At 37.4% G+C, this 25634-nt stretch overlaps 4 protein-coding genes and 1 long non-coding RNA gene across 9 annotated transcripts; 2 read left to right on the top strand and 3 right to left on the bottom strand.

Moving 5' to 3' along the window:
- Positions 1-171: 171 nt before the first annotated feature.
- Positions 172-2764, bottom strand: LOC140758867 (uncharacterized protein At1g01500-like). Its single transcript, XM_073095244.1, has 3 exons — positions 2604-2764; positions 1174-1916; positions 172-651 (listed from the first exon to the last, which is right to left on the bottom strand). Exons 2-3 carry the CDS (start codon positions 1867-1869, stop codon positions 424-426), a joined length of 924 nt encoding a protein of 307 aa, XP_072951345.1. The 5' UTR covers positions 1870-1916; positions 2604-2764; the 3' UTR covers positions 172-423.
- Positions 2765-4721: 1957 nt separating this feature from the next.
- LOC140758793 (probable methyltransferase PMT28) lies at positions 4722-8927 on the bottom strand. The gene is made up of 8 exons (XM_073095093.1): positions 7915-8927; positions 7681-7830; positions 6978-7248; positions 6791-6883; positions 6418-6592; positions 6028-6273; positions 5668-5862; positions 4722-5494 (listed from the first exon to the last, which is right to left on the bottom strand). The coding sequence occupies exons 1-8, from the start codon at positions 8656-8658 to the stop codon at positions 5296-5298; spliced, it is 2073 nt and encodes a 690-aa protein (XP_072951194.1). The 5' UTR covers positions 8659-8927; the 3' UTR covers positions 4722-5295.
- Positions 8928-9695: 768 nt separating this feature from the next.
- Positions 9696-12076, top strand: LOC140758795 (uncharacterized). Its single transcript, XM_073095098.1, has 2 exons — positions 9696-10570; positions 11182-12076. Exons 1-2 carry the CDS (start codon positions 10117-10119, stop codon positions 11805-11807), a joined length of 1080 nt encoding a protein of 359 aa, XP_072951199.1. The 5' UTR covers positions 9696-10116; the 3' UTR covers positions 11808-12076.
- On the bottom strand, positions 10465-11587 carry LOC140758796 (uncharacterized). 3 transcript variants are annotated; one of them, XR_012104155.1, is made up of 4 exons: positions 11448-11587; positions 11143-11255; positions 10709-10857; positions 10465-10603 (listed from the first exon to the last, which is right to left on the bottom strand). It is a non-coding gene; the product is annotated as an uncharacterized lncRNA (long non-coding RNA). The 3 variants fall into 3 exon arrangements; XR_012104154.1 differs by having other exon boundaries at positions 10709-11255; XR_012104153.1 differs by lacking the exon at positions 11448-11587 and having other exon boundaries at positions 11143-11284.
- Positions 12077-14468: 2392 nt separating the features above from the next.
- On the top strand, positions 14469-25589 carry LOC140758794 (uncharacterized). Of its 3 annotated transcripts, none has more exons than XM_073095094.1 (17): positions 14472-14833; positions 14950-15224; positions 16445-16522; positions 17006-17226; positions 17547-17639; positions 18435-18518; positions 19642-19758; positions 19924-20014; positions 20098-20154; positions 20375-20428; positions 21092-21149; positions 21257-21333; positions 21829-21899; positions 23497-23557; positions 24394-24453; positions 24938-25000; positions 25125-25589. In XM_073095094.1, exons 1-17 carry the CDS (start codon positions 14593-14595, stop codon positions 25260-25262), a joined length of 1839 nt encoding a protein of 612 aa, XP_072951195.1. In that variant the 5' UTR covers positions 14472-14592; the 3' UTR covers positions 25263-25589. The 3 variants fall into 3 exon arrangements, with proteins under 3 accessions (XP_072951196.1, XP_072951195.1, XP_072951197.1); XM_073095096.1 differs by having other exon boundaries at positions 14692-14833; positions 14957-15224; XM_073095095.1 differs by lacking the exon at positions 16445-16522 and having other exon boundaries at positions 14469-14833.
- Positions 25590-25634: the final 45 nt, after the last annotated feature.

Here is a 25634-nt window from a genome sequence, read left to right as displayed (position 1 = left end):
TATTGTGGAACAGCAATCTAACAAAATGGCAATTAATTCCAGGCAACGAAATATATTCTATATGGACAAGCTGCATCACCACAAGACTGTTCAAGAACAAGAGAGTTCTCTCTTCTGCTATCAAAGTTCTGTGCAGAAAAACTACACTTGCTACCCTGTGAAGAGAAAACAGATGACAAATCTTCGAGCACATATGGATATGAAAGGAACAAGTTTATTGCGTCGCAACATCCTCTACTGCTTGTCTGAGATACAACCAGACCAAAAAAGAAGAGACCGGAATTGACAAAAAGAGAAGCAAAAACTATAAAAACACAAGCTATTCCTACACATCGTGGACAAGTTAGCCAGCTGGGAGAAAAGTACAGTTATGGTTAAAAAAGCTGAAAGAGAAAAGTTGGATCAATTAGGTCATCAAACAAGTCACCTCCTAAAATTCCTCGTTGTAGATTGATACGTGCGAACCAACAAGCCAACACCAATTCCAATGCCGAGGCAAATGCCAAGGCCAATCCCAACTCCGACTCTGACACCAGCATTAAACCAAGAAAGTTCACCATCCTCCCCTTCTATATAATCAGATCTTGAATACATGCTGTTATAGTCTAATTCCACATCATTATCAGGCTCATACTCTTGGTATTCTGATACCTGCAAAGATCAGAAGTGGTTGTTCATTATTTTAGCTATATTTTTGAAAGATGCAGAGAACGCAAAGACGATGATGACTTAGAGAATGCAAAGAAGTACTAGAAATAAATTTTCATAAACTAAGAGGCGTCAACATTTGCATTTCCATAATCTTTTGACCTTCTAGTTATCTTAAAGATGGGCTGCTGGTTCCCTTTAATAAACACAACTACTTTAGTTCCTTGCGGAGTTTCTCCAAGTCTGAAAGAACTTTTAGAGGGTTACATTCTCTTGCATGAGCTTAATCTGGTAAGGTAGGTTAGTATAACGGAGTCTGCTAGCATCAGTCTACTAGTACAAGTATATCGCAAATACAAGTAATTTTTTTCCCTAATGGGTGTAACTTTTATGTCGTTATAATGCAAACCATAGCCTGTGGTAATTAATTAGGCATCATAAAAATGGGCAATAACATGTGCAACAGATGCTGCAATGTTTGAACTCACAGAAAACAGATTGAATATTATAGGAAATTTCTAGTACCTTCAAAGAATCTTCATATAATGCTTCTTTTTCCAGTCCACTTGTCTCATACTCAGGAATCGAATTCAGCGTGACTTTCATTTGGTGCTTCTTCCGCAGACCAAGCTGAAGCGTCTTTGTCAAGATAATGGGATCCCCAGAGAAACAACCAGCGACATATACCTCAATCATAGGGTGAGGACTCTCCGGACTCATATACTGCTTGCCCTTCCAGAACCCACTGCTGGCAGTCGTAGATTGGCATTTCATGTTCCATCTCTTACTACAGCCTTTTGGTTCCCTGATTACTCCATTGCTATTGCACAATTCCAAGTCTCCCATGAGCAAGAGATCATCCTTATCAAAGACCTGGAACCTCACACTCCCTGTCATCCTTATACTATCCGTGCTAACAAAAGTAGCTTCTTCAGACTTCTTGTCGACTCTATCCCTTCTGAGGGAAGACGAGACACATTCTGAATAAATGCTGCTTCTTCTACCATTCACCTCGATGACGGTATCAGGAGTCAGTGGGATGTGGTTGAGGGTGAGATGATCTGGTGTGGATTCATCAACCTCGCAATTACTCACCCTCACATAGAAGACCTTCAGATCAAGCCAAGGTGATGAACGTGGGACATAAAGAGGATGCATAATGATCTTCCTGCTAGATTCAAGTGATGCCTCTTCATTTAGTTTAGTGTAACAGCCCTCCATCTTTGAAGGAAGATCCTTTCAGCAATTCTGGTCACATTAACCTCTATCTGCAACGCCAAGTTAACATCTCATATAGATCATGCTAAATCGATAATTAGAAATTGAGAGATTGAATTGAAATTAGATGAAAAGTTAGATGCAAAAATTATTATACCTCACAAAATCACTAAATTTTCAGGCCATCTACCTAATATTACTCCAAATTCCTAACTAGTTATCCTTATTTCTTGTATCCTTTCACCTTTAGAACTCATCCTAAGTATAATTTCTTGCACTATTCTTTCCCCCCTTGCAATCCAATTACAGTACCAATCCACGACACGGATATTATAAATCCAAAAGTTAGCTATCGGCTAAAATTAATAACTCTTGCGCAATTCTTAAAATATATATAAAAAAGGAGAAAACATACAGCAATTAAGCTATTCTACTGCAGAATACTAATTTACGAGACGTGATCTTTCGTCGATAATTGAACTTATAGATCGATAGACGAGGAAAATAAAACCGGTAGTTGAATTTAACCAAATCCAGATTTGTAATCTTTCCCAATTCTTAGGAAAACCCAAGCAAGAAGAGGAGAAATCAATCTCGAAACAGTTTCGGAAAAGGAAACCTGCGAAAAAATCTTCGATTCGAGAGGAAATTAACAATGAATTGGATCCTAGTTCATCGCTTCAAGGATAGAGAAAGTTACAAAAACACTAGGAGATCTGAGATTGCAAACAAATTACCAGCCAATTCAAGCAATCCGAGACGAAGAAGACGCGTAAAACATCCAACCTTCCGACGAAACCCGCAAATCCAAAGATAGTGGTCTTCCTATCTATCTATCGTTCTCTCAAAAAGGCAAATAGGTGGAGCGGATAGAACAAAACCCAGCCGGATTAGAATTTTAATAGGATTTTCTCGTTTCACACCCTAAACTTTTTTGTCATAACTTTTAATATAATCCCTGCACTTTTAATATTGGAACATTTTCAAATAACCTCCTATAGTTCTATTATTTTCTGATTACCACTTAAATTTTATAATCCAGCCCTTAATTTTTCTTTAATAATTTTTATATAATACATGAGTTAACTTAGCTCAATCATATTCAAAATAAGAATATAAAGATAACTTCTGAAGTACCTAAACTATTGCTTGTAATTTTGTGGGATGGACTAGGGTGGAATATAATTTAAAATAATTTGGTTAATATAAATCTATATTACTTTATAATTAGTAGAGTCAATAATAAACCTGGATTAAAAATGGGGTGTTTAATAAGAAATAGACAAAATATAGGGTGTTATTAGAAAATCTCCCATTAATAAAATATCTTACCTCCGTGTAGGTTGGTTTCAACGAGTGATATAAAAAAAAACCAGGAACAAAATAAAAATAATTAGAAGGCATAAAGTAAAATAAACACATAGTATAGGGTGTGAAAAGTGAATAAATATCTAAAAAAATATTATTATATACCCCCTGACAGGTGGCAGAACACTGAATCTGTCGGCGTCCCCATCTCCTCCTATTCGTCGTGTCCCTTCTCTGTCTTCTACTCTTATCGGTTAGGCAGATAAACCCTAATAAAATTATTAATATATATATATATATATATTATTTATTTTTTAACAATCATTGTGATATGATTAATGATGATGTGCCCTACCGATTGTGAGAACCTTGACAAAAATATCAAAATAGCTCGGTAGTTAGAGCTATTATAGATTTGATTCTTTGATACGCACATAATGAGTTAACAACTTAGTTGTCTTGTTTATATATGAATCTCGTATATAATCCGACATAATTATTAGGCGAATCCAACGTATATTTAATATCATATTTTTTTTAATTTTTTATATGCTTGAAATATTTGATATGGACTAAACAAAAGATCAATTCTTTCTAGATACAGAGACGCACTTAGATCTCACATAGTTTTTAGCTGGCTAGTCTAAGTCTCAAGCCGTATGCGTTGAAGAACAATTACTCCGAATCAAACGCCATCGATATCTGCTCATACCGTTGCGCTGTTGAGTTATTCATCCAAGTTTATCGCACTACTGAACCATTAACTAAATCGAACCAAGTCAACAAACAATTTCTCCACAATATCGTAGAAAATATAACTACCAGCTCTATTAAAGTTTATTAGTTATAACTGTTGTTATAGGGTAGTATAAAGAATTAAAAATTCTAAGTAAAACAAAGCTACCCACATGTAAGGTAAACTATCAGTTGGAATTTCGAGAACTGATTAAAATAATGAGTCATCTCGGGCTCTTCGCATCTCAATAGGAGAAATGCAGCAGATCGATGCATTCGCACTGCCAAATATTAGCTTCTTTATTCTTTTAACTCTTTGTTTTTCCCAACGTAAGGTGGTGTTGAATTTAGTATCAAAAAATTAATACTAAATATAAAAGCTAATTATTATAATCTTTAGATTAAAAATTATAATTTTTTAAAAAATATTAAAAGTATTTGCACCTCCGATATTAGACACGTAGCTTTGTCGGATAGCTAGAATATAAGTTAGGTTTATTTGCCACGTTCAGATAAGATCTAGTAGCTGACTCATATTAATTCTATAATAAAAGTCACGAATTAAATTTTCTCACTTATAGCCTTCTATTGAGAGTGATATATTTTTTTGAGAAGACGAAGACTGACTCAGTTTGTTTGAATGCACAATCTATCAAAAATAATAAACTAAAATAAAATATACCTGAGCTACTGATCTAAAAAGAATTACTTGGTGAAGAGTACCATAGAAGTCTAATGAAATAATTGTACATCCAGTAGAGACTACAATTGGATAATTTCTGATATTTGAAATGGTTGACTAAGAACAAGCAATGTTGGTCGACATAGCCAGCATAACTGCTTCATGGTTATTAAGAAAAGGATTCTTTCTCCAGAAAGATTGGTATTTCATTCAGCCTAAGTTCTGAACACGTCAAACATTACAAGTGGACTCAGGATGCAAGTCATGCAACACAAGCTGACAGTATTGGTACAGTGTGTTTGAATGTAATTTTAAAGAATATTTGCTATCAGAAAAAAAATTCAAATAACAGGACCATGTTGGAGTCACACAACTCGAGAGCACCATCTGGTTATGTGGAGAATTCTTCCATCATAATTGTTAAATGCAGAGGAGATCTGAAGTGAGCCCCTCCAAAGTCCCAAAGTAATGCATGCTTCCAAGTAACTGAACATCATTTTCGCAAAAAAGAAATCATTTGAATATCCACTGACACTAGCCATGGCGATTGCTTTGACTTCCTGATAGCCCAAATGGCGTTAAATCAAGCCTCTTTGTTGGTGACCATCCGAATATGGGATAATTGCAAACACAGGCTTCACACATTCCTTTCTAAATGGAGATTAAGTAATTTCGACGTGGGAGAATACTACAGCTGAATTAGCTCACGGTCGCCATGTTGTTTTCTGTGCGCAGAGTATACCTTCCTTGTCCTTTCCATAAGTCATCCTGATTTCCCAGTGCATTGATCTCAATATCTCTTCCAAGGGATCCAAGATCACTAACTTATCACGGATGATAGCCCAACCTCCAGGCCTCAAAATTCGATCCATCTCAACCACAATAACAACAGGCTGCTTGCATCTGCAAGTGAAACAAAGACAACTATCAAGCGCTGCTATCATTTGCCAGTACAAAGTCATCCCACACAACAATTGAATGTTTCTCTTGAAAAATAAAATTCGTAACTCATATGCTGCATGCATATGTATAAAGAAGAAGATTGGCATGGAAAAAACATAATTTGAGTGATGTACCGATTCTTAAGGCGTGAGAACAGATGATCAGCATGCAAAAGGTCATAGGATCTCGGGTATGTGCTGAAGGGTTCGCACCAATCATGGTATACACCAAGAAGTCCACGCTCATATATGATAGGTAGAGTGTTTGGAGCATGCACAGGAACAACATTCATCACCCAAACCTTTTGAGATGTTAATGCTGCCGCAAATCTGTAAACCCAATATGATTCTGATCAGAGAAGCAATATGTACTGATGAATCAATTAAATGATTAGGTTTTCTGAGTCCACACAAGTACCACATAAATGCTAACAAAGATGTAGTATAAGGTAATACAACAAAAAATTAGATAGGATTTATCAATTCCCTCCATACCCTCCATAGACCGCTTTCATGTCCATTACATTTCGGACATTTGACCAATCAACGCCCATTCCAATAAGATAGGATTTATCAATGATAGATTTCCAACGGTCATGATCAGATGCCAGTTTTTCCTGTGAATCCATGAGCCAGTCAGGGAAACTTTCAAGTCTCTTGGGCCACTCCTCAGGCCAATCACTACCGCGTTCTTCAATCGAGGAAGGAACTTTCTGGAGACATTTTCTGATAGGAGTATACCTGAAAAGAAGCAACGAGAGTTATTATCAAGTATTAATGAAGAAAAGATAATAGAATGCTTGAGTTGAATAGCAAAAGAAATGCTTTTAGCGCAGTGATGAAAAATCATGTCACAATAGAGAGAAGTTAACAAGCCAAACTTACCAAGCTGCATCGTGGTCTTCATTTTCCTTGCAAAAGGGAGGTTCTTTACGCCTCCTCAACTCATATAGATCATTTGAGGCTGGTCTCTGATATATTCTGATACCCACTTCATTGATATCATCAGTTTTATGTGCTAGGACATTCCAACTGATTGCTGCCATCAATTTTGACATTCCTGGAGCAAGAAAGGAGAAAGAATTGATATAAAGTTAGAAGTTAAAAGATGAAGAAATCACAATGCTTATGTTCTAAAAGAAGCTTATTATACACAGCATGTACAAATCCCTGCACTGACAAAGCAAAAAAAATTTCCTTCTGACTACTCAAACATTAGGTGACTATCAGGGTAATACTATCCTGGTGAATACAGTACCTTCTTCAGTCTCAATATCTCCATGTTTAGCTGATATAATGAAGTATCCTCCAGGACGCAAGATCCTGTTCATTTCCAGAAGGAGCCTCCCACCTAGAAGACATGAAATTGAACTTCTTAAGTGCATGCTTAAAACAAGTCATAGCTGATTCAGTGTATTTAGGAAAAGAATGATCAATATACGGACCACTAGAATGCCACGGTATGTTGCATTCTCCGCAGTGAATAGCATCAAAAACGCCACTAGGAAATGGTAGCCTTCTTGACCCCAAATTGTTCAACACTGCAGGAATACCTCGCTCAAGTGCAAGTTGGGCCAGATCAATTTGATCATTCATTAATCCTAAAGACAATGTTATCACATTCTTCTCAAGTAGTGTAGCTCCAAAGGCAGCAGTTACACACCCAATGTCCAACACTATGCGAATATTCTTCCCCCATTCAATATCAGGTGCCATCTATACGACAAAGAATGAAATTCAGCCTAAGCACGAATAATGTTGCATATCGGTTACAGATAGTAGATCACATAATGCACAAGCAAAAAGGTAGGATAAAAAGAAGCATTCTAAAGTCACTGTTGAAGAAAACAACCAGATGTTGCCATAGGGTAAGTGGTAGGATCAAGTGTCTAGTATCACATGCTTGCCCTGGCTTTCAAGCAGTGCTCCAACCAAGTAAAATATATGCCGACTCAAATAGTCGAACCAAAGGACTATAATATTCTGCTCAGTATGTTCAATATCAATTTGCCAATTCCGCTGTAGTTTAATTAATTTCCTCTGCCATGATATGCATTCATTTAAGAGATGAAAAACTTTTAATGAACAGATTTGGCAATTTGCGGATGAACTTCCATCTAACCAAAATAAACAAACATTTCAAATTACCTCCTCAATTGAGCTGACATAGTGACGAGCCCCACCCTTGAACTCGGATTCCTCTCGAGAGAAGAACAAATAATCTCCCGAAAGATTCAACCAACTTTGACTTTTGATAAATGCAGCTAATTTTGGATGACCCACATTACCATACCATATCTGCACCATCACATTACCCAAATGAAGAAAAAAGAAAAAGAAAAATGCAAGTTGTGCTAATAATTATGAGGAACGAAGAGACACCTTAGATTCTCTCTCAGGCCAAGGGTCCAGAGGTTTATAATCCTTTGGAAGAGAAACTAAGCACATCACCGGCGACCGTGGACAACTCCTCTCATGGTGCCGCTGACTCCCAATTCCTTCCATATCCACACAGGGGATATAGTTATGTCCACTCTTTCCACCACACTGCTTCCAATGATATCGAACTGCCGGATCGAACAAAGGTCCCAACTTTTTCTTCTTCCCACCCTTCCCCTTCGTTCTACCTTCTCCATCTGCCTCGTCCTCCGGATTCACATCCACACCACCTTCGATGTCTTCATCCTCCCCATCTTTGACCTCCTCCAATCCCTCCACCTCTACTTTCTCTTCACCGCCATCCTTCTCTTCTTCCTCTTGCTTCACCTCGACCTTCTCCTCGATCTCCCCTTCCCCCTTCTTTTTCGCATCATTTACAACGGATCCGTTGCGATTCCCACTTCCATGCTTGAGCGGTGAGATCGGGGTGCGAGTTGGGTGGTGGGTTTGGGAGCTATTCGTCTTCCGCTCCTTATTCTTCCCCGGAGCAGCTAGTATCCCATCTGGGGGATGGGAGATGTCGTCAAAGCTGCTCCTTTGGGAATAGACCTCCTCGGAGGAGGAATTGGGCGAGAATGTGGACCAGATCACGATGAAGGAAAGGCCCAATAAGATCGCTATAGATACCTTCGCGACGAACCCTAAAGGGCCACGCTTGCCGGCACGCCCGAGTCGGATCCCCGCCATTTCCAGAACTCTAAATCGCAAAGATCTCCATTGGAGGACGAGAGAAGAGAGCTATAGGTAGCGAGGATTAGAAATATTAGGTAAGAGAAGTGATTGCATTGCGGTGGTTGGGGATCGCAAAGATCTCCTCCTTCCTCACCATGGTTCGTTGGTCCATCAGCTATCAAGTAGACGAATATTTACGAGAGAGAGAGAAGAAAGACTGGTTACTGGGACTGGGAGGTATCGAGGCGATCCGAAACAGCAGTTGCGGCGGATCCGCTACGAGATTCGTGCGATATAATTCTGATGTGCAATCTGGTCCTTAGGCAGGACAAATCGCGCCAAATTGCCGACAAAAGTTGGGCTGTCGGGGAAGACGAGCCCAAATGGGGAATGGGCTTCTCTGCTGGTTCTTTTGCACAACACACTTACTTTCTATATAAAAATTGGGAATTTTACATTTCACGCCCTACCTTTTTTTTAATATAATCTTAAGAAGAATTCATATAATGGGTGTAATCTAGCCGACCTTTGTATAAGCTTGCACTTAATTTTAGGGGTGTAATCGAGCCCAGCACTGTTAAATATTGGATTGAATTAGTTTTGAATCTAACCTAAAATATCAAACTTAAATTGATTAGATCTAATTCAAGCCTATTTAGAGCTCCCACCTATTTGGAACTATTAATCAAACTTATTTAACGCCTGAATCAAATTTGAATCAAGTTCGAACTAAATGGTAGGATGTCTACACTTTATAAAGTTAAATTTAACATATAATTAAATTAAAATTTTATTTATTATTTATAATATAACACAAATAAATATTAATAAATATAAGTTGAGCCTTATTGAGCCCGGAGTCTGCCTATGCCTACTCTACCAATGCTCAAGCTCGGTTGAAATTAATTTCGAGCCTGATCTAATTAATCGAGTTTGACTCTTCAAATACGAGTGGATCTTGAGCAGGTTTCACTATTTTTAACAGTCCTGGGCCCCATCTACATATTAAAGTGCAAAACAGAGAGCTACATATTAAAAAGGTAAGAGATAACCGTAAAAGCATTGTAGGGTGTAAAATGTAGTTTCCGATTTCATCTTTTTCTCGTCGACAGGGACATACAAGTTTCCAAATATAGAAGGGGCTGGCCTTCCTCTTGGCAGTTTTTGGCTCGGGGCCTCTGCTTATGGACCAGTATCGAAATATCAAATAGGCGACGGAGATGGTTGCATTCATGATCCTAACTTACAAATGTACAACTAGATTAACAACCTCAAGTCTGGGGGCGAATCTCGGACAACAAATCGGTGGCCCAGATCAATCACCATCGTGTAAACTTCTCCTACGCTCAAATGAGGCGTTGGTATTTTTGGCTCTCAAACTCTCTTTTGTTGTCTGGGTGTGTGTGTGTGTGTGTGGTTCTCTTTCCTTATCTCTTCCCGCCGGCCTCCCTTTAACAAAAAAATCTAACACTCATGCTCAAGACATGCATGCAAGCTTCTTCTTCTCTTCTGCTGCTGAGAAAGAAAGTAACCATGTCAAAAGACGAAAGGATTCAGGGAGGGCAGGTCGATCCGGTGCAGCCAGAGGAGCTCAAGTTGTCAAAGTTGCTTGTGTCAGAGAGCGTCCGATCACTGCATGCAACCATTGATCATGAATGGGGGCCTATTCAGAGGAGCGCATGCCAGACTGCGGCTGGGCGAGCCATGTGGAATGATGTGATTCATGACCCAGTGGCCGATGTCCTTGCTGGTGAGAACTTCCTCCGAAGCTTTCATGAGAAGATGAGGAAAGACAAGCTCAGAAATGCCCGAGAAGTATCTGGGGTGATCCTAGCCGTGCGGACTTTATGGTTTGATTTGAGGCTTGAAGCTGCGATCAACTCTTTTGTCGACAAGGGAGGAGCTCAGGTTGTTCTTCTAGGTGCAGGTCAGTTATGTTGTACATCTTGAATCTAATTTGCTGTAGATAAAGGAGAAGTATATCCTAATTCTAGTTTTACAGACATAAGAGACTAACAACCAATAGATGAAAAAAAAAAAACTGAGTGTGTGATAGATGTCTGACCTGGGATTTAAGAATGTGCTGCTCTAAGAAAAAGTGATGCCTCTTGTGCAAAGAATCTTGCCGGATCCTCTCTGAAGGTCCAACTCGTCTCGAGCCTGTGGATCAACTTTGGTAGCACACATGGTTGGAACCGTGCTCCTAGCCCATTGCTAAAAGCAACAGAGATTAGAGAGTAGATGGAGAAACATAGAGAAAGAGTATGAGAGGAAAGTGATAGACACAGAGATAAAAGATACAGAATGTCATCTGTTCTATGTGAGGCAGGAGTACTAATAGGACTACCACTCTGATTGTGTTGTAAGGCCCTGTTTTGATGCAGGGAGGTCGTTACCTAGAGGGCTCTTCTAAACTCATTTAATTATTTTAAATTTATAACCAGCTATTGCTAATTTTCTTCAGATTACTGCTTTAACTAGCTTGCACAAGATTATTACCTCAATGCAGGAAATTTGATAGTTGTCCTACACTTGCAGGCATGGATGCAAGAGCTTATCGTCTCAGCTGCCTAAAGGAAAGCACCATCTTTGAACTCGATTTCCCTGAGCTCCTAAAAACAAAAGCAGATCTTTTACAGGAAGCAATGAGATCAACAGAGCATCGGAAAGTAGCACTGATGGCAAAATCCTTGATCAGTGTAGCTGCAGATATAAGAGATGGTGACTGGCTTGACAAACTCCAAAGTAGTGGTTTTGTTCCTGAGAGAAACACAGTATGGGTACTTGAAGGCATCCTCTATTACCTGCCTCACATCCATGCTATGCAAGTTCTTGAGGCCATAGCGGCTAACTGTGCCTTGACAAACACTGTCCTCCTCGCAGACTTCATGAACAAATCCTCTATCTCACTTTCGCATTCCACATATCATTTCTACAGTGACTGGCCTGATCACCTGCTGCCTTCTATTGGCTTCTCCAGAGTCAAATTGTCACAAATAGGAGATCCCGATGCCCATTTTGGGCTGCTGCCTGACCCCCAGAATTTGTTTGACAAGCTTAGGAAATTGCCCAGATCAATACAGACGCATCCAGAGGATGGAACACCCTGTTGTCGGTTGTATCTGGTGGAAGCTTCAGGCTCTCCAAACGAGGCTACATCATAGAAGATGAAAGCATCAAGTAGTTACAAAATACATATAATTTTGAGTTATACTCAGAGATAAGTAATTATAGGCATTCTTCCTTGGATTAAGGAGTCCAAAGTCAGATGTTCTGGTGTATAATGTATTGCTGGAGGAACCTCAATTTTTCCAGTGTTTGTTCAACTGTTCGTCTTCGTGAAGAATCATAATTGTTATAGTAACATATATTCATGATGATTTCTTTCTGAGTGCCAGATACTTATAGAACAAAAGGTGAATCCTTTTCTTGTCCCATTTCTTTCCAACTCTTGTCATATGATCCCTCTCATAGCTTGTAGAGTTTCATTTCAAACCCATCTACATATTGCCATAAGCTGGCATTTCCAGCTCCAAGGAACCCATTTGTTAGTGGTAAAAATGCCTCGGTTACTGCTTTTACTATGAACAAAATTGCATAAGATGATTACTACCATAACAACAATGACAAATTTTGGAGTATGTGAGGCTCTTCAATCATTGTTTCTTGTTAGTGATATCTGTACTGCTCAACAATTCTTGATAGTAATAGTCGAAAGTATACTTAAAAAAACTATACTCGAACTAAATCTAATCTTATCCCACTAGCCAATGTAACATTCCAACTCTTCTTCTACAAACCAATCTTATGGATAGCATCTCTCAGTAAAAGCAGAAGTATCAAGTAAAAAAATCCGAAAACAATATCAAGGGAAGGGAAGGGAAGTGAGGAATCCGAACCGAGAAGCTTCACGAATCCCCAGGATTGGATCGCCAGTGATCACCTCCTCCGAGCCACCGCGTTCGCCGGTGACGCGCGACCTCGAGATTCGAGCCGGGATCCGCTGGCCTCGGGGCACGACCAGATCGGGAGGTGTAGACGAGGAGGAACGGGTGGGATTTGGGGATATCCAGAATTTGTTATACCTCCTCAATTTTGTAATAGTATTTCACTACTATTTCTTCTCTTTCTTTTATTTGCATTTTAACCCTCCTCCAAACTTCACTCAAAACTTAATACAAAAATAAGTCTAATTTTTGTATATCTGTATTTATGTTTAATACAACTCTAAATTGATAGGCATTTTAAGCTAATCCTATCAGTATTTTTATTGTATAAGTCAACACATCTCTTAAAAAATAACTAAAGCACAGACAAAATTTTATTATATTTATTATTTTCTAAAAAAATACTAAATATTTTAATACTTTATTTAAATAAAAAAATTACTGAACTTATCAATGATTTATTTTATAAGCAACATGTTAATCAGCTCATTATTTTACTTACGAATTGATGGCATAATATTAAGTATAAAGTTTGGAGAGGGCTAGTTTGGTCAAAAACTCAACATTAGAGCCAAAAAAAATATTTGCTTATTCACATATATCAAATTAAAAAATTCCCACTTAAAATTTTGCCCACGTCTCTCACTCGAGTGGGACCTTGATTAGATCTCACTTAACAAAAATTAAGGACCTTGACAAGACCTAACTTCTCCGACCGCATTCTCGATTCTCGTGTCATATGCTTCTACCACTTTGATCAGCAATATTATTATCATTACCTTTTTATCATTATTTGGTTGGCGAAGATTCACACCCACCACTCTCTAGTATCACATTCTTCCGTAGTTAAATGCACGACTTCGTCTTCCAGATTCCATCCAAGGTGACTCAAAGATAGAATCTTTTGCTTATTAGGATATCCACAACTTACATTACAGATTACAAAGTATATAACATAAAGTTCAGAAAGCTGATCGAGAATATATTATCTGCAAATAAACAACTGGTTGCCACTGGCTGAGTTGCATGAAGCATGTCTGTTCACATTTTGTCCACTCTATTCTATTCTATTCTGTGAACTAATAATTCCATCTATATTCATGCAGGTTGATAAGGAGAAGATACTAAGAAGAATATATGCTTGATATCAAGACTAAGGGTGGGTGACAGTCTATATCATCAAATCAATCATACGCATCAACCCAAAGTGTAAAACTCATGCAACACGTGTGTGAAAATTCATACACACACACACAAACTAAAGCCAAGTCTGCCAGCTATATATGCTCCATCAACTTTGGGATTTCCCACTACCTAGCAAAACTATCCTTTCTTCCTTACTACCACTCTTATCCAACGTCGAAATATTCTATCGGGTTTAGGCCCCAAGTGATTCGAATTGTGTACCTTTTTATTCATGGCCACGGGGTAACGGAATAATGCCCCTTTCTCTTCTATTCTCTTCTTTCATCCACTGTAAAAGAGCTGGATAACTGATCCGCGTTTCGAATAAGAGTGTCTTTAGTGACACGTGGTATCCAAATTGTCGCACCTAATCAGTGGGACCAATCTACAATCGAAGCACGAAATATCGGCCTCGTCACTTATCCACCACTAGTCCTTCATCCGGTTCCACCACGAAGGCTCCACAGCTCCGTTGGATGGTCAACGCGTGGCACTAAGTCAGTGAGCGGACCGCTCTGATGCATCCTGTTATCCATCAAGTATTATTCTCGCTTTTTCTTTTTTTTTGAAAAATTCTCTTTTGGCCTTCTGGGCTCTCCTCACCCGTTATTCGGTTAGAATCCCCCGCCATCCTCACTGGCCTGATCCACTACTCTGCGACACGGTATAAGTATATTAGAATATCCGGTAGTAACTTGCCGCGTGTAAAGAGATAGTTGAGGACGGAAGTGCGATCTAGTGGCTCTCGTTTGTTATTGGGACCATCGTATCGCATCCCCTTTCTCTAATGGCATCGGCGATGGGCATGATGAGGTAGATGTCCTCCCCCCATCCCACTACACCGGCAAGTAGTCCCACGTCACTTATCGGAGTCGGGAGAGGGGGCGGAGGGGGGACTTATTCTGGAATAAGTTCCCCTTATCCGTTCTCCCTCGCTGCTCTCAAATGCCTGTTTAAATCCCCAAGCATGCGGTTCCCCAAGAGACCACTTGCCGCCTTCCACTTCTCCCTCTCTTCACTCTCGTCTCGATTTGTCTCCTCTGCTCAAAACCCTAGAGGTTTAAATCCATATCTCTCTCTTTCTCTCTCTCTCTCTCTCTCTCTCCATTTCTCTCTTATCGTGTTCTTTCTCTCATTTCTTGTTGAGTTCTACGGGGTCTAATACTCGGATCAGGGTGCAGAAGGTGGGGTTCGGGCGTGCCGATGGCGAAGGGAAGCGATTCCGGTGGTGGAGATGGAGTGAAGATTTGGTCGTCGTTCAAAACGGGGGAGAGGATCCCCATCGGGAAGCAAATCTTCTGTAATAGATCTTTAAACATGAAGAATATCACGGCGGTAGGGTTTGATATGGATTACACTTTGGCGCAGTACAAGCCTGAGACATTCGAGGCCTTGGCTTACCAAGGCACGGTCGAGAAGCTGGTGAATGATCTCCAGTATCCGAAGGAGGTCAGTGTTATGTTATTCTTGTTCGCCTTTGAGTCTGATAGTGACGTGTTATTCTGAGTACGATTCTTCATTGTTCTGAATTCTGATGCATGCTTGCATAAATTTGGCTTTTGTTCTGAAGTTCTTGAAATGTTAAGGGATGTTTGGAACCAATTCCAGATGGATTTCAATTGATTTTATTTGGAAATGAATTCTTCCATTTAGAAAATAATGGGATTGAAATGAAATTCATCTAATTTCTCTTTTGGAATGAGCTAAGAATTCATTATATTATGATTCATTTTCCTATTCTACCTTTGAGCATCAGAGCATCAGTATGGATGTAAGGAAACAAGGATTAGTTTTGAGATGCGTAACTTAACTTAAGTGGGAAATGAATTAGCGACTTAGATTCTCTCCTGAATAATGTAAGCGAATTGGCTAGGGTCCTGGAAATATTATTCTGTAGATTTTTAAAGTATGAGCGCTGCTGCAGTTGAAAGGATCTGGAAAAAAATATGACCTGGGAGGATCTGGATAAGTATACATGCAATAAGTTCGTTTGGACAAAATTTGCTAATGAATTTAGTTTACTGAAACATGTGGAGATTTTGACCAATAAACAGATTATCTCGTCTAGAACTTCCATAGGTGGGTACGAAAAGGAGAATCGGAAAGTATTAGATAGAAAACAAGAAGTGTGAATTTTTTTTTTCTATTTATATTCACTGCATTCCATTCATGAGAAGACAATTGTTAAGAAAGAGTAAAATTTACAAAAAAAACTCTTGAATTTAAAGATGAATATCTTGAGTAACAATTAAGTACTTATTTTGTAATTAATGGATATAAAGCAGCAACGCTATATATTCCTCTAGTATTTGAAGAGTCAAAATGAAGGAGAAATATTGAAGGCACTATACCATGTGACCATGACTGCAAATATCATTTGTATGTGTCCGTTGAACCCAAAGAATGTTTCATTTGCTTGATTGTGCTTCCTTTCTAGGTTGGGTTTGATTCAGTTTTCAATATCCAACTTAAACAAAGGCTTCATCTTCCAGTACAAGGCATTATAGCACCCAAGTCTTCAATTGGCTTGTCAGGGCACTTACAGTTGCACGTGTAATATATATAATTCCTCTACCGGGAGGAGTTGTTTTTGGAAGTAACTATTTTGTTAGAATTATTAGAATTCTTAGAATTGCTAATTTCATTGAAGCACATGGTTCAATTTGCAGTTATCTAAATGGCAGTTCAATTGGAAGTACATGGTCAGGGGATTAGTTCTTGATAAGAAAAGAGGAAATATCTTGAAGGTCAGCCTTGTATTACTTCTAATTTTGTTTTGGATTTGTAGGCACATTAGCTTTACTGGTAATAAATTACTCATTATCTTCCCATTTATTACAATTTTAATGCAATCTCAAGGTAAAATGTTCTAGACTGCTGGCTACCACTTTGATTGTCCTTCGAATTTGTAAACTCTTGATCTGATGTTAGTACAAATGGTTGCCAATCTACAAAAGAATAATAGTACTTCTTTGCTGGCAAGGGTAATAGTACATGCTCCTTGGCTGCATTAGCTTAACTAGATGACTCCTAATTTGTATGTTTCTTTGAAGGATCCATGCGTAGTCTTTCTCTTTTATGAACATGACTCACCCAAGATACCTTTCCATACTTTAGGAAGCTGCTAGTATTGTAATCCAACATGTTAGAAATGTTTCAATTTATAATATTTATTGCACTTAACATTTTGTTCTACCATAATTAACCAGTGTGACATGTTTCAATTTCAGATGGATCGACACAAGTATGTAAAGGTGGCATACCATGGCTTCAGGGAGATGTCAAAGGAAGAAAAAGTTTCTGCTTATGGAAACACATTGCTTCGGGATTCATTTGATGAGCCTGACTATGCTCTTATTGATACCCTTTTCTCTCTAGCTGAAGCATATCTATTTGCCCAGCTTGTTGACTTTATGGATAATAATCCTGAAAAGTTTCCGTCAGGCACTGAGTATGTGTTCTGATCCATAACATACTTACAATACTGTAAATAAATGAACAGATCTCCAGCATTACACTGTTCTTAAATGTGAAAATATTGATCTTTACAATCATTCCTTTTTTTCAAAAGAATTACTCTCCTTTATAAATACTATATCGTGGTATACTGTATAAGCACAACTTTTGCCAATTATTTTCATTGTCACTGTAACTTCTTCAAATCTAAATTCATCTCATGCAATAAGATTCTGAGTTTATAGATTTTATGTTATTTTTGCTTATATTCATTATTTCTTACTGGTTCGAAGTTGTACCATTATTCTGCTGCAGCTATGCTCGTATGTATAGAGATGTGAGATCTGCAGTTGACCTTTGTCATCGTGATGGCACCTTGAAGAAGATGGTTGCAGAGGATCCTGGAAGGTAATGGGATATGGAATATCTAACATTGAGCATTGAATAACTTATTTAACTATTTGAACTTTTGTTTCTCTGCACCGAATGCTGATGTTGTTTCACTGTGTCTTGTCTTCTATTAAATGATACTCAAAAGGAGATTCAGCTGGATTATACACCATGTGTACCCTGTTAATGTGTACTTATTGAACATATATGGAAATTTATTTGTTCTTTTAGGGGCTTTCTTATGATAACCCATCCTGTGAAATTTATGACACTTAATATATCTTCTTATCATACAGTAAGAATTTTTATTGTTACACCTGGAAGTTTTTTAATATTTTTTTTTGGGTGCTAAAAGCATAACAAAATGTTCAGCCTTCGATACAAATAACTTATCCTACTAATTCTTGTGCCTTTTTTTCTTATAATTGCAGATCTTCTTGTGGCTTTATGTCACTAAATAATTTGTTCCAATTATTGTTTGATCTAACAAAGTTCCCTACATATGGTCTATCTAAATAGTTTAGTGCGTATCATATGGTCTCTCTAAATAGTTTAGTGAAACCTGGTCCAGCTCCTATATGACAATCAAGACCAGAATAAACAGCTTCTCATGGTGAAATATCATGGTGAAGGATGAAATTTATATGATTGAAGTTTGTCTGAAAAGTCATTGTATTAGTCATGTGAACTAATCTTATCTTCTATAGGGAAGCTGATTAAATTTACATTATTCTCATGGATCTAGTTTGCAATTTGATTTCTAAAGATGATCTAGTTAGAGATCACTAATATTCACAAGATTTGAATTGACAGGTACATCAATGAAGACAAATCAATAGTTCCCATGCTTGAAATGATTCAAAAGTCTGGTCGTTCTACATTCTTGGTTACTAATAGGTATCTTTATTTCTTCTCTATAGTTCTGAGGAAAGACCTTTTGGGGTGCAATCATCCTCTGGATAAAAGGTTTGGTATACAAATCTGCAAATATACCATGTCAAATCAAGAAAAAGGAAGCATGATGCTTGTAGAGTCATATATGAAAGGTTGCTTGTGTAGTGATGTTATGGACCTATGGTAATGGAGAGATACATGTTCTTTAAAGTTTAAATTCATTATTTCAGGAAGTGCATCATGAAACCTAAAAACCTGCACCTTGAGTTGCGAAATTCCTTGGAGCATTTTGTTTCATTGACAAAGTAAAATGCGCATCCAGAATTATATAAAAGAAGTTAATGCATCCAGAAAGAATCTTTGAGGTGAAGGTGGCATAAACATTACATTATATCCTAGAATTCCTACCACTAAAGTTCAATGATAGCTAAATGCCTAAATCAGTTTCTAAGATGATATCCATGTACATTGTCAAACCTCTCCACTATGCATCAGTCTTCTCTTTTGAAACTTTAGGTTTCGTTTTGATCCATCATGAAAGTCTGTTCAAGTTTGATGGAATGATATTCAAGTTCGAGTCTATGCCATTTTGTTCTATGATGGAGAAATAGTCCTCAAGTACCAACCTAGTAATTCTTTGGTTTAGTATTTCATTCTTGGACGTGACAAAAGCTACTTTGAGTTAGCTTGAATAGTGTTGTTCACTAGAGACAAACTCCAGTAGGAGGGATCTGAAGGACATTTTGAATATCAGAAAATAGGAGCAAAACAAAATTAAAGCAACCTTAGAAATGGGAATAGTAAGTTGAGAATCACTTCAAGGGGTATGAACTAGTGACAAAGTTGTGTTCACAGAACTGTAGAAGTGTAACTACAGAACTATTTAACATTCATCTTACTAACCTGTGCTACATTTGAATTCATGTTCGCAACTGGTGTAGCAGCTTTGATTTCTTACTCGATGACATAAATTGCTTAGAAATCTTCAAGTGCTTATTTGTTTTTGCAAGCGATGCAGGTGGCTATTCTAATGTAAATCTCTTCTATTTTGGCGTAATGCCAACATTTATGTGGACCAGATATGTTGCTAGTTTTCATCTCTGAACTATTTGTTTACCGATTGCAGCTTGTGGGACTATACCAATGTTGTGATGAATTTTCTTTGTGGGTCTCATAACTCAGATGATGGCTCTCCTTGCAACTATAAATGGCTTGAAAACTTTGACGTTGTCATAACGGGCAGGTCTGGTTCTTTCTAATTTCTATATATCTTCCTTACACTATTATATCCATATTTTGTCCTTTCTTTCCATCATTGGGTATTTGTTAATTGAAAAGTCTGCATCCCTTGTTTGTGTTAGCAAAAGTACCTCGTATTCATTCTGATTGGTCATTTCATGTTTTTCAGCTCAAAGCCGTATTTCTTCCTTGAAGATAATCGTGCAAGCTTATTTGAAGTTGAACCTAAATCTGGAATGCTGCTTAATGCTGATCTTCAGGCTAGTAAAAATAAACTATTGTGTTTTCCTCATCTTTGCACTTCAAAATTCTCTCTTATGCTCCTTTTCTTTATCTGTTGAAGATTAGAAGTCCAAGATCGACATGCAAGGTGTCAAAGTCAGAACACAAAGTGTATCAGGTAATTGTCAACCTGTGCATTGAAGATGTGCTGGAAAAATCTCACCAGGAGTTTATAGTATTTTTGCCAGATTTTATTTCTTTTTCAGGTTTTATTAATTTTTGAGAATGCAACTTCGTATAGTTCATCACTTCCTCTATTTAATGTTCTTCTTTATTCTTCTTTCCTCTTTGTTATTGAAATTATTGTGCAGCTACTCACTTTAGCTTGATTTTTCCAGGGAGGTAGTGTTGGTCATCTGCATAGATTGCTCTCAATAGCTGCCAGCTCTCAGGTGCTACATCTTTTGACTACTTGATATAAGGCATGAAGAATGTGTTCTTGTATAAGGCCATGTATATTGACTGCATAAATTTATATCCTATTTCTTATATATAGCATATCTGATGAATTAAATGATTTATCATGAAAATCATTAAACACTTCCCTAATTGATAAATTCACTAACCTTTTTGGCATTTTGTTGGAAGCACAAGACAACAGTGTTTACCTTTTACATGTTGTCAAGTAGTTTGAGTGATTTACCTTGTTGGATGCACATCAGCCATGCAACTACGAAGAGACGAAATTTGAAAGCTGAGAAGCCTTCCCCTTTTCAACACGAATCCTTTATTCTATCTATGACACAACTTTGATGCAAGTTTGCCTCTTCAGTCTAACCAATATTTCATTTCCCTTGGGCATGATCATGCCACATATATTTTGATTATTTTCATCTACAACTTTTTGGATCTCTTGGAATTGCCTTGCTGACCAGTTAGTCTTGGATCTCTGTAACTTGTATGTGTGCTTTCCAGTTTCCAGTGTTAGACTTGGTACTAATTTAATATACGAAACTTTTAAATGCAAATAATTCCTAGTAACTTATAAAATTTTTGTTAGATAAGCAACTTAATCCAACTTAAAAATTGTTTACTTGTGCCTTCATTTTCTGTAGGTCCTCTATGTTGGAGACCACATCTATGGAGATATTTTGCGTAGCAAGAAAGTCTTAGGTACTTATGGTTTTATTTTTCCCAATCATATGTATAAGATATTCATCTCATCAAGATATTTTACGGACCTAAATGGTCTAGCATTTACTGATATGTTGAAACGTTAGGTTGGAGAACAATGCTTGTTATTCCAGAGCTGGAGGAAGAGGTGAAACTTCTTTCTGAATCAAAGGGCACTCGTAAGGTATTAAAAGAATTGCTTTTTGAATTCTCTAGATTAGCGCTCATTTATTTTGATTGCTTCTATAACAGTAGATATGTCAAATACCACATGACAATCTCATATTGGAAGTTATTGTTGAGTTTTGATGCCTTGATGGGATTCCATTGCATCATAGTGATTGTAGGAAACTTGGCTTTTGAAACAGAGTCCTGTCTTTAGAATAATTTTGATCCCATGTGCAGAGTTTGAAGTGATTTTTTCGATCCCTTGTCCTAATTGATTAAAGGAATTTAAACAAATGAGACCTACTTATTGCATTTGATTTATGCATTTGCAGAGGAAATATATGTAGGATACTAACAGTGAAATTTCCCAATCTGGCATTTCAGTATACTTATGGTGGTCAAAGATTAAGAAAATGCCAACTCCCTGTTACTGCTCTTAGTTATTGCTTAATCCTGAATGTCCAATGGTTACATATATATTTATATCATACTTCATGGGTTTACCTGTCAGGAGCTTCGGCGACTTAGAAGAGAGCGTGATAATGTTGAAGACCGTATTGATCATCTGGAATGGTCTCTCAAGTAAGCACTGCAAATGTCTGTTAGTTCTTGTTGACGTTCACTTTCTGCTTATTCAAAGTTCTAGCCATCTTGAAGATATTAATCAGAATCTTATCTTTACAGTTTTCCTGTAAATTACTGTGGACTATTGTGGTATTTTTTCATGTAAATAACATGTGTAGATATAGATAAAATCTCAGGAAACTCAAATTTCTTGACAACAAATTTAGTGGAAGAAGATTGCTCCAGAAATAGCATAATAACCAAGTGTGCCAAGCAATCAAGTAACAAACTATATAAGGTATAACACTCTTTTCTATATAGAATTAAAGTTTTTAGGACCGAACAATCAAAATATAAAAGTTATAACACGCTTTGCTATAGAGAATTAAAGTTTTTCGATCTCCCAATATGGTTTTAGTCTTTCACTTTAAATATGCTTATATGCTATGGCTTTTGCTCCAAAAAAAGGGGCTTATTAGCTCAATAGAATACGGAACTCCCTGTTGATTTTGTTGATCATAAAAGGTACTCCATCAAGATACACACGGACTTGGAGAGATGGTCAAACTAATAACTTTCCGAAAGACCTAAAATGGATTGACTAGAATGGTGAGTGGAGTGCCAGAATGAGATGCTTTATGGGTGGTTTATGTTTTCCGTATAATATGACATCCGTTTCAGGCACGTAATGTTCTGACTTCTGAATATATCTATTAATTAGAACTGGAAGATAAATTTGTCTAGCTTATGTTGATTTATAGTCTTGATGAAATAACTATAATGCAAACATCATTGACGAAGTAAGTTATCATGCTGTGTGACAAAATCTTGACTATATGGGAAGTATTGAGTTGGAATATGTAGAAGCCAATATGCCCTGACTGAATTTAAAGGAGGCTGTTACCTAGTGGAGAAGTTAATCGAGGCCCACAGCAGTTAATGGAGAAGTTTTGAAGAAACCAGCCCATAGGAGTAAAGTTTTCTTGGGTCAACTGTTTTGTCAATTGGTTTCAAGAGTTCAATGGATCCAGAGCCCTTGCTACTGTCACTATGCTCTATCTTCTTGGATTGGTATGTAATTCATTTGGAAAATGATGATCTAGTGAGCTGCTACATAACTGCTTAAATTACTTATACCTGCTACTTTGTTAAGCCATTACCTATTCATGATCTGGGGCCTGAGGGCCTATAATGTAAGAGTACTGAAGGAAATGAATGGAGACTGTAGATACAATGGGGGTAATAGAAGATGTCACACAGATTACTTAGGAATGTAGGATGCTATAATTTTCAAAAATTAGAAGCGACTGGCCGGATAGGGAAGCTTGTCAGAGTCGGTTCAAATTTGTGGAATACACATACGTGTATGTATTAATTTTGACTATTTGATTAACCTAATAAGGCTTCCAGTCTCCTTATATTTTGATTTTCTGTTCTCTGCTGCTTCCAGTGAAAGATGGAGCTGTTCCATCTTGAATATCTGTTGTGTTTAACCAACTAACCACCTGGATGTACTCTGAAAATAATACTATGTCCATCTTGTGAAAGGAAAGCTTGTCTTTTTCTTTGTTCCATATTATTTTTAATTGTATCTCTAATCAGCATTTACACTCAGGACTGAAAACCACACTGTCAAGCAGAAGGAAAATTTATCAGCTAATCTTGATAATCTAAAGGTGAGTTAAGCATCTTGGTTAAACCTGTGTTTATCTAGATATATCCGTACCAGTTAATTCATCAGGTTCTTCTCTTCCCGTTCTTTCTTTTTGTAGCCAGTCCTTTTCATAATAGCATGTAGCAATAACTTAATCTTTTCTTCTCTCTTTTTCTGGGTAAGTTCATCGGCGGAGTGAGGGGTGGTTGTGGGCCCAAAATATCCTGTCTTTTAGCAGTTGCTATTTTACCAAGCTGTTGAATTTTATAAATGTGGTTTATGCACCTACCTGTCGCAGTTGCACTTGCATATATGATCCTTGGCCTGCCCTATAGGTGCATGATTTATGCATCTTGCATGGTATACATAAGTGATCCTCATGGCCAAACACATTAAAATTATAGATATTACATGAGCTAGTTATGGAAGTTGAGGTCACCATGCAAGTGAAGTTGCTCAAATGTCTTTCATCTCACCATTTTAATATGGAAAGTTAATAAAACATTGATTATTAATGATTATGACTGGATAATGAGAAGTTCTTATTTGTTGCATTACTGGCCATCATGAGATATGATAACTGTAGGGAAAAGAAAAAATTTAAAATATCATTTTTATTGATTCGGGAAAAAACCTATGATAATCAATAGGATAATTCATTTGCATCAATATGTTATCTAATACATGTCTTAAGATATTTTGAGATATTTCTCAGAGATACCATTTGTTTTTCCGTGTGACATTAATCCGGTGCTATCAGTGGAGCTTTTTGCAACAATTATTAATCCCTTGTTAATTCAATATGCTAGATTATTGCAGAACTAGTTTACTTTCTTAATGTTCTTTTCTAAGTTGCAGTTAGAAAGGGAGCACATTCGTGGCCTTCATCAAGATGCTCAGCGGAAGTATCATCAAAAGGTTGGGAATCATATTGTTGAGTTGACAAACGAGCAATTCAATGTTGCAGCAACAATCCATATTATTTAATGTTCAACCAGTAATTATTATTATTATTATTATTATTATTATTATTATTATTATTATTATTATTATTTTGGGAGAGAGAGAGAGAGAGAGAGCACCATGGAGAGTAATTTTTGCCATTTTATCATCATTTCTTTATGCTAGAGATATATATTTTCTGCTCCGTTGAGTGTTGACCTTCTTGTCTTTTTAATCCTTTTCCAGTAGCTTTTTATATAAGGAGTACTTTTTTTATTTCAGAAAGGTATATACACTGTACAAAAATTTTATATTATATTGTCAATACGTTCCAATTGCATCTACACAAACTATTTTATGCACGTTACTTTCTGTTGGCCTCTTATTTCCTGAAATTCTGGTTGAGGAAGTATATACGCTTTCAAATTTTAAGTACCGTCTGTTGTTTGTTTCACTGTAGTTTCATAAGGTTTGGGGACAGCTCATGAAGACTGGCTACCAAAACTCTCGCTTTGCTCATCAGGTATCTTACGGTTTTACTGCAAAGCACATCTGAGAAGGGTGAAAAAGAATAACCATATTGCATTAATAGATGACCCACCTCCTCCGTTATAATGAGATGCTAATCCTCCTTGCTCCATTTGCAGGTCGAGAGGTTTGCTTGCCTATATACCAGCCAGGTCACAAATTTGGGCATGTATTCTCCCGAGAAATACTACCGGACTAGTGAAGATTTCATGCCTCACGAATTTGACGTTCTTGACTGCAAGGAATCTTTTCCGTAGAACTGAATCCTTCGCGATGACCCGATGCTGGTTGTTGCTGCTTGGCAGAGGCCTTGATGATGCATGTAATTGGAAAACCACATTACAAGCTTAGTTGTTCATTCCATCTTACTGAGTTACTCATCTGGTGTACCGAAGTTCCTCATCCGCTGCTAGCTAATAGTGAGAATGATCTCCGAAAAGCATAGCCCTGTCAATGTTTGATAGTTAACAACTTGATAAATACAAATCACATCAATTGTAATTTTTGCAAATATCTGCGCAGCGTTCATATTGAAATGTTCAAATTGTATTCACAATGGAACTACTGTGAATTGTGATGCCACATATTTTTCTTTTTTACGTCTCCATATCGTGTATTGTAACCAGAAG

The sequence above is a fragment of the Typha angustifolia genome, chromosome 4 (genome assembly GCF_048772165.1).
Source record: "Typha angustifolia cultivar Huaian chromosome 4, ASM4877216v1, whole genome shotgun sequence".
NCBI classification, from domain to species: domain Eukaryota; kingdom Viridiplantae; phylum Streptophyta; class Magnoliopsida; order Poales; family Typhaceae; genus Typha; species Typha angustifolia.
Note: the sequence above shows the minus strand (reverse complement) of the source record. Positions and strands in the feature narration are given on the sequence as shown.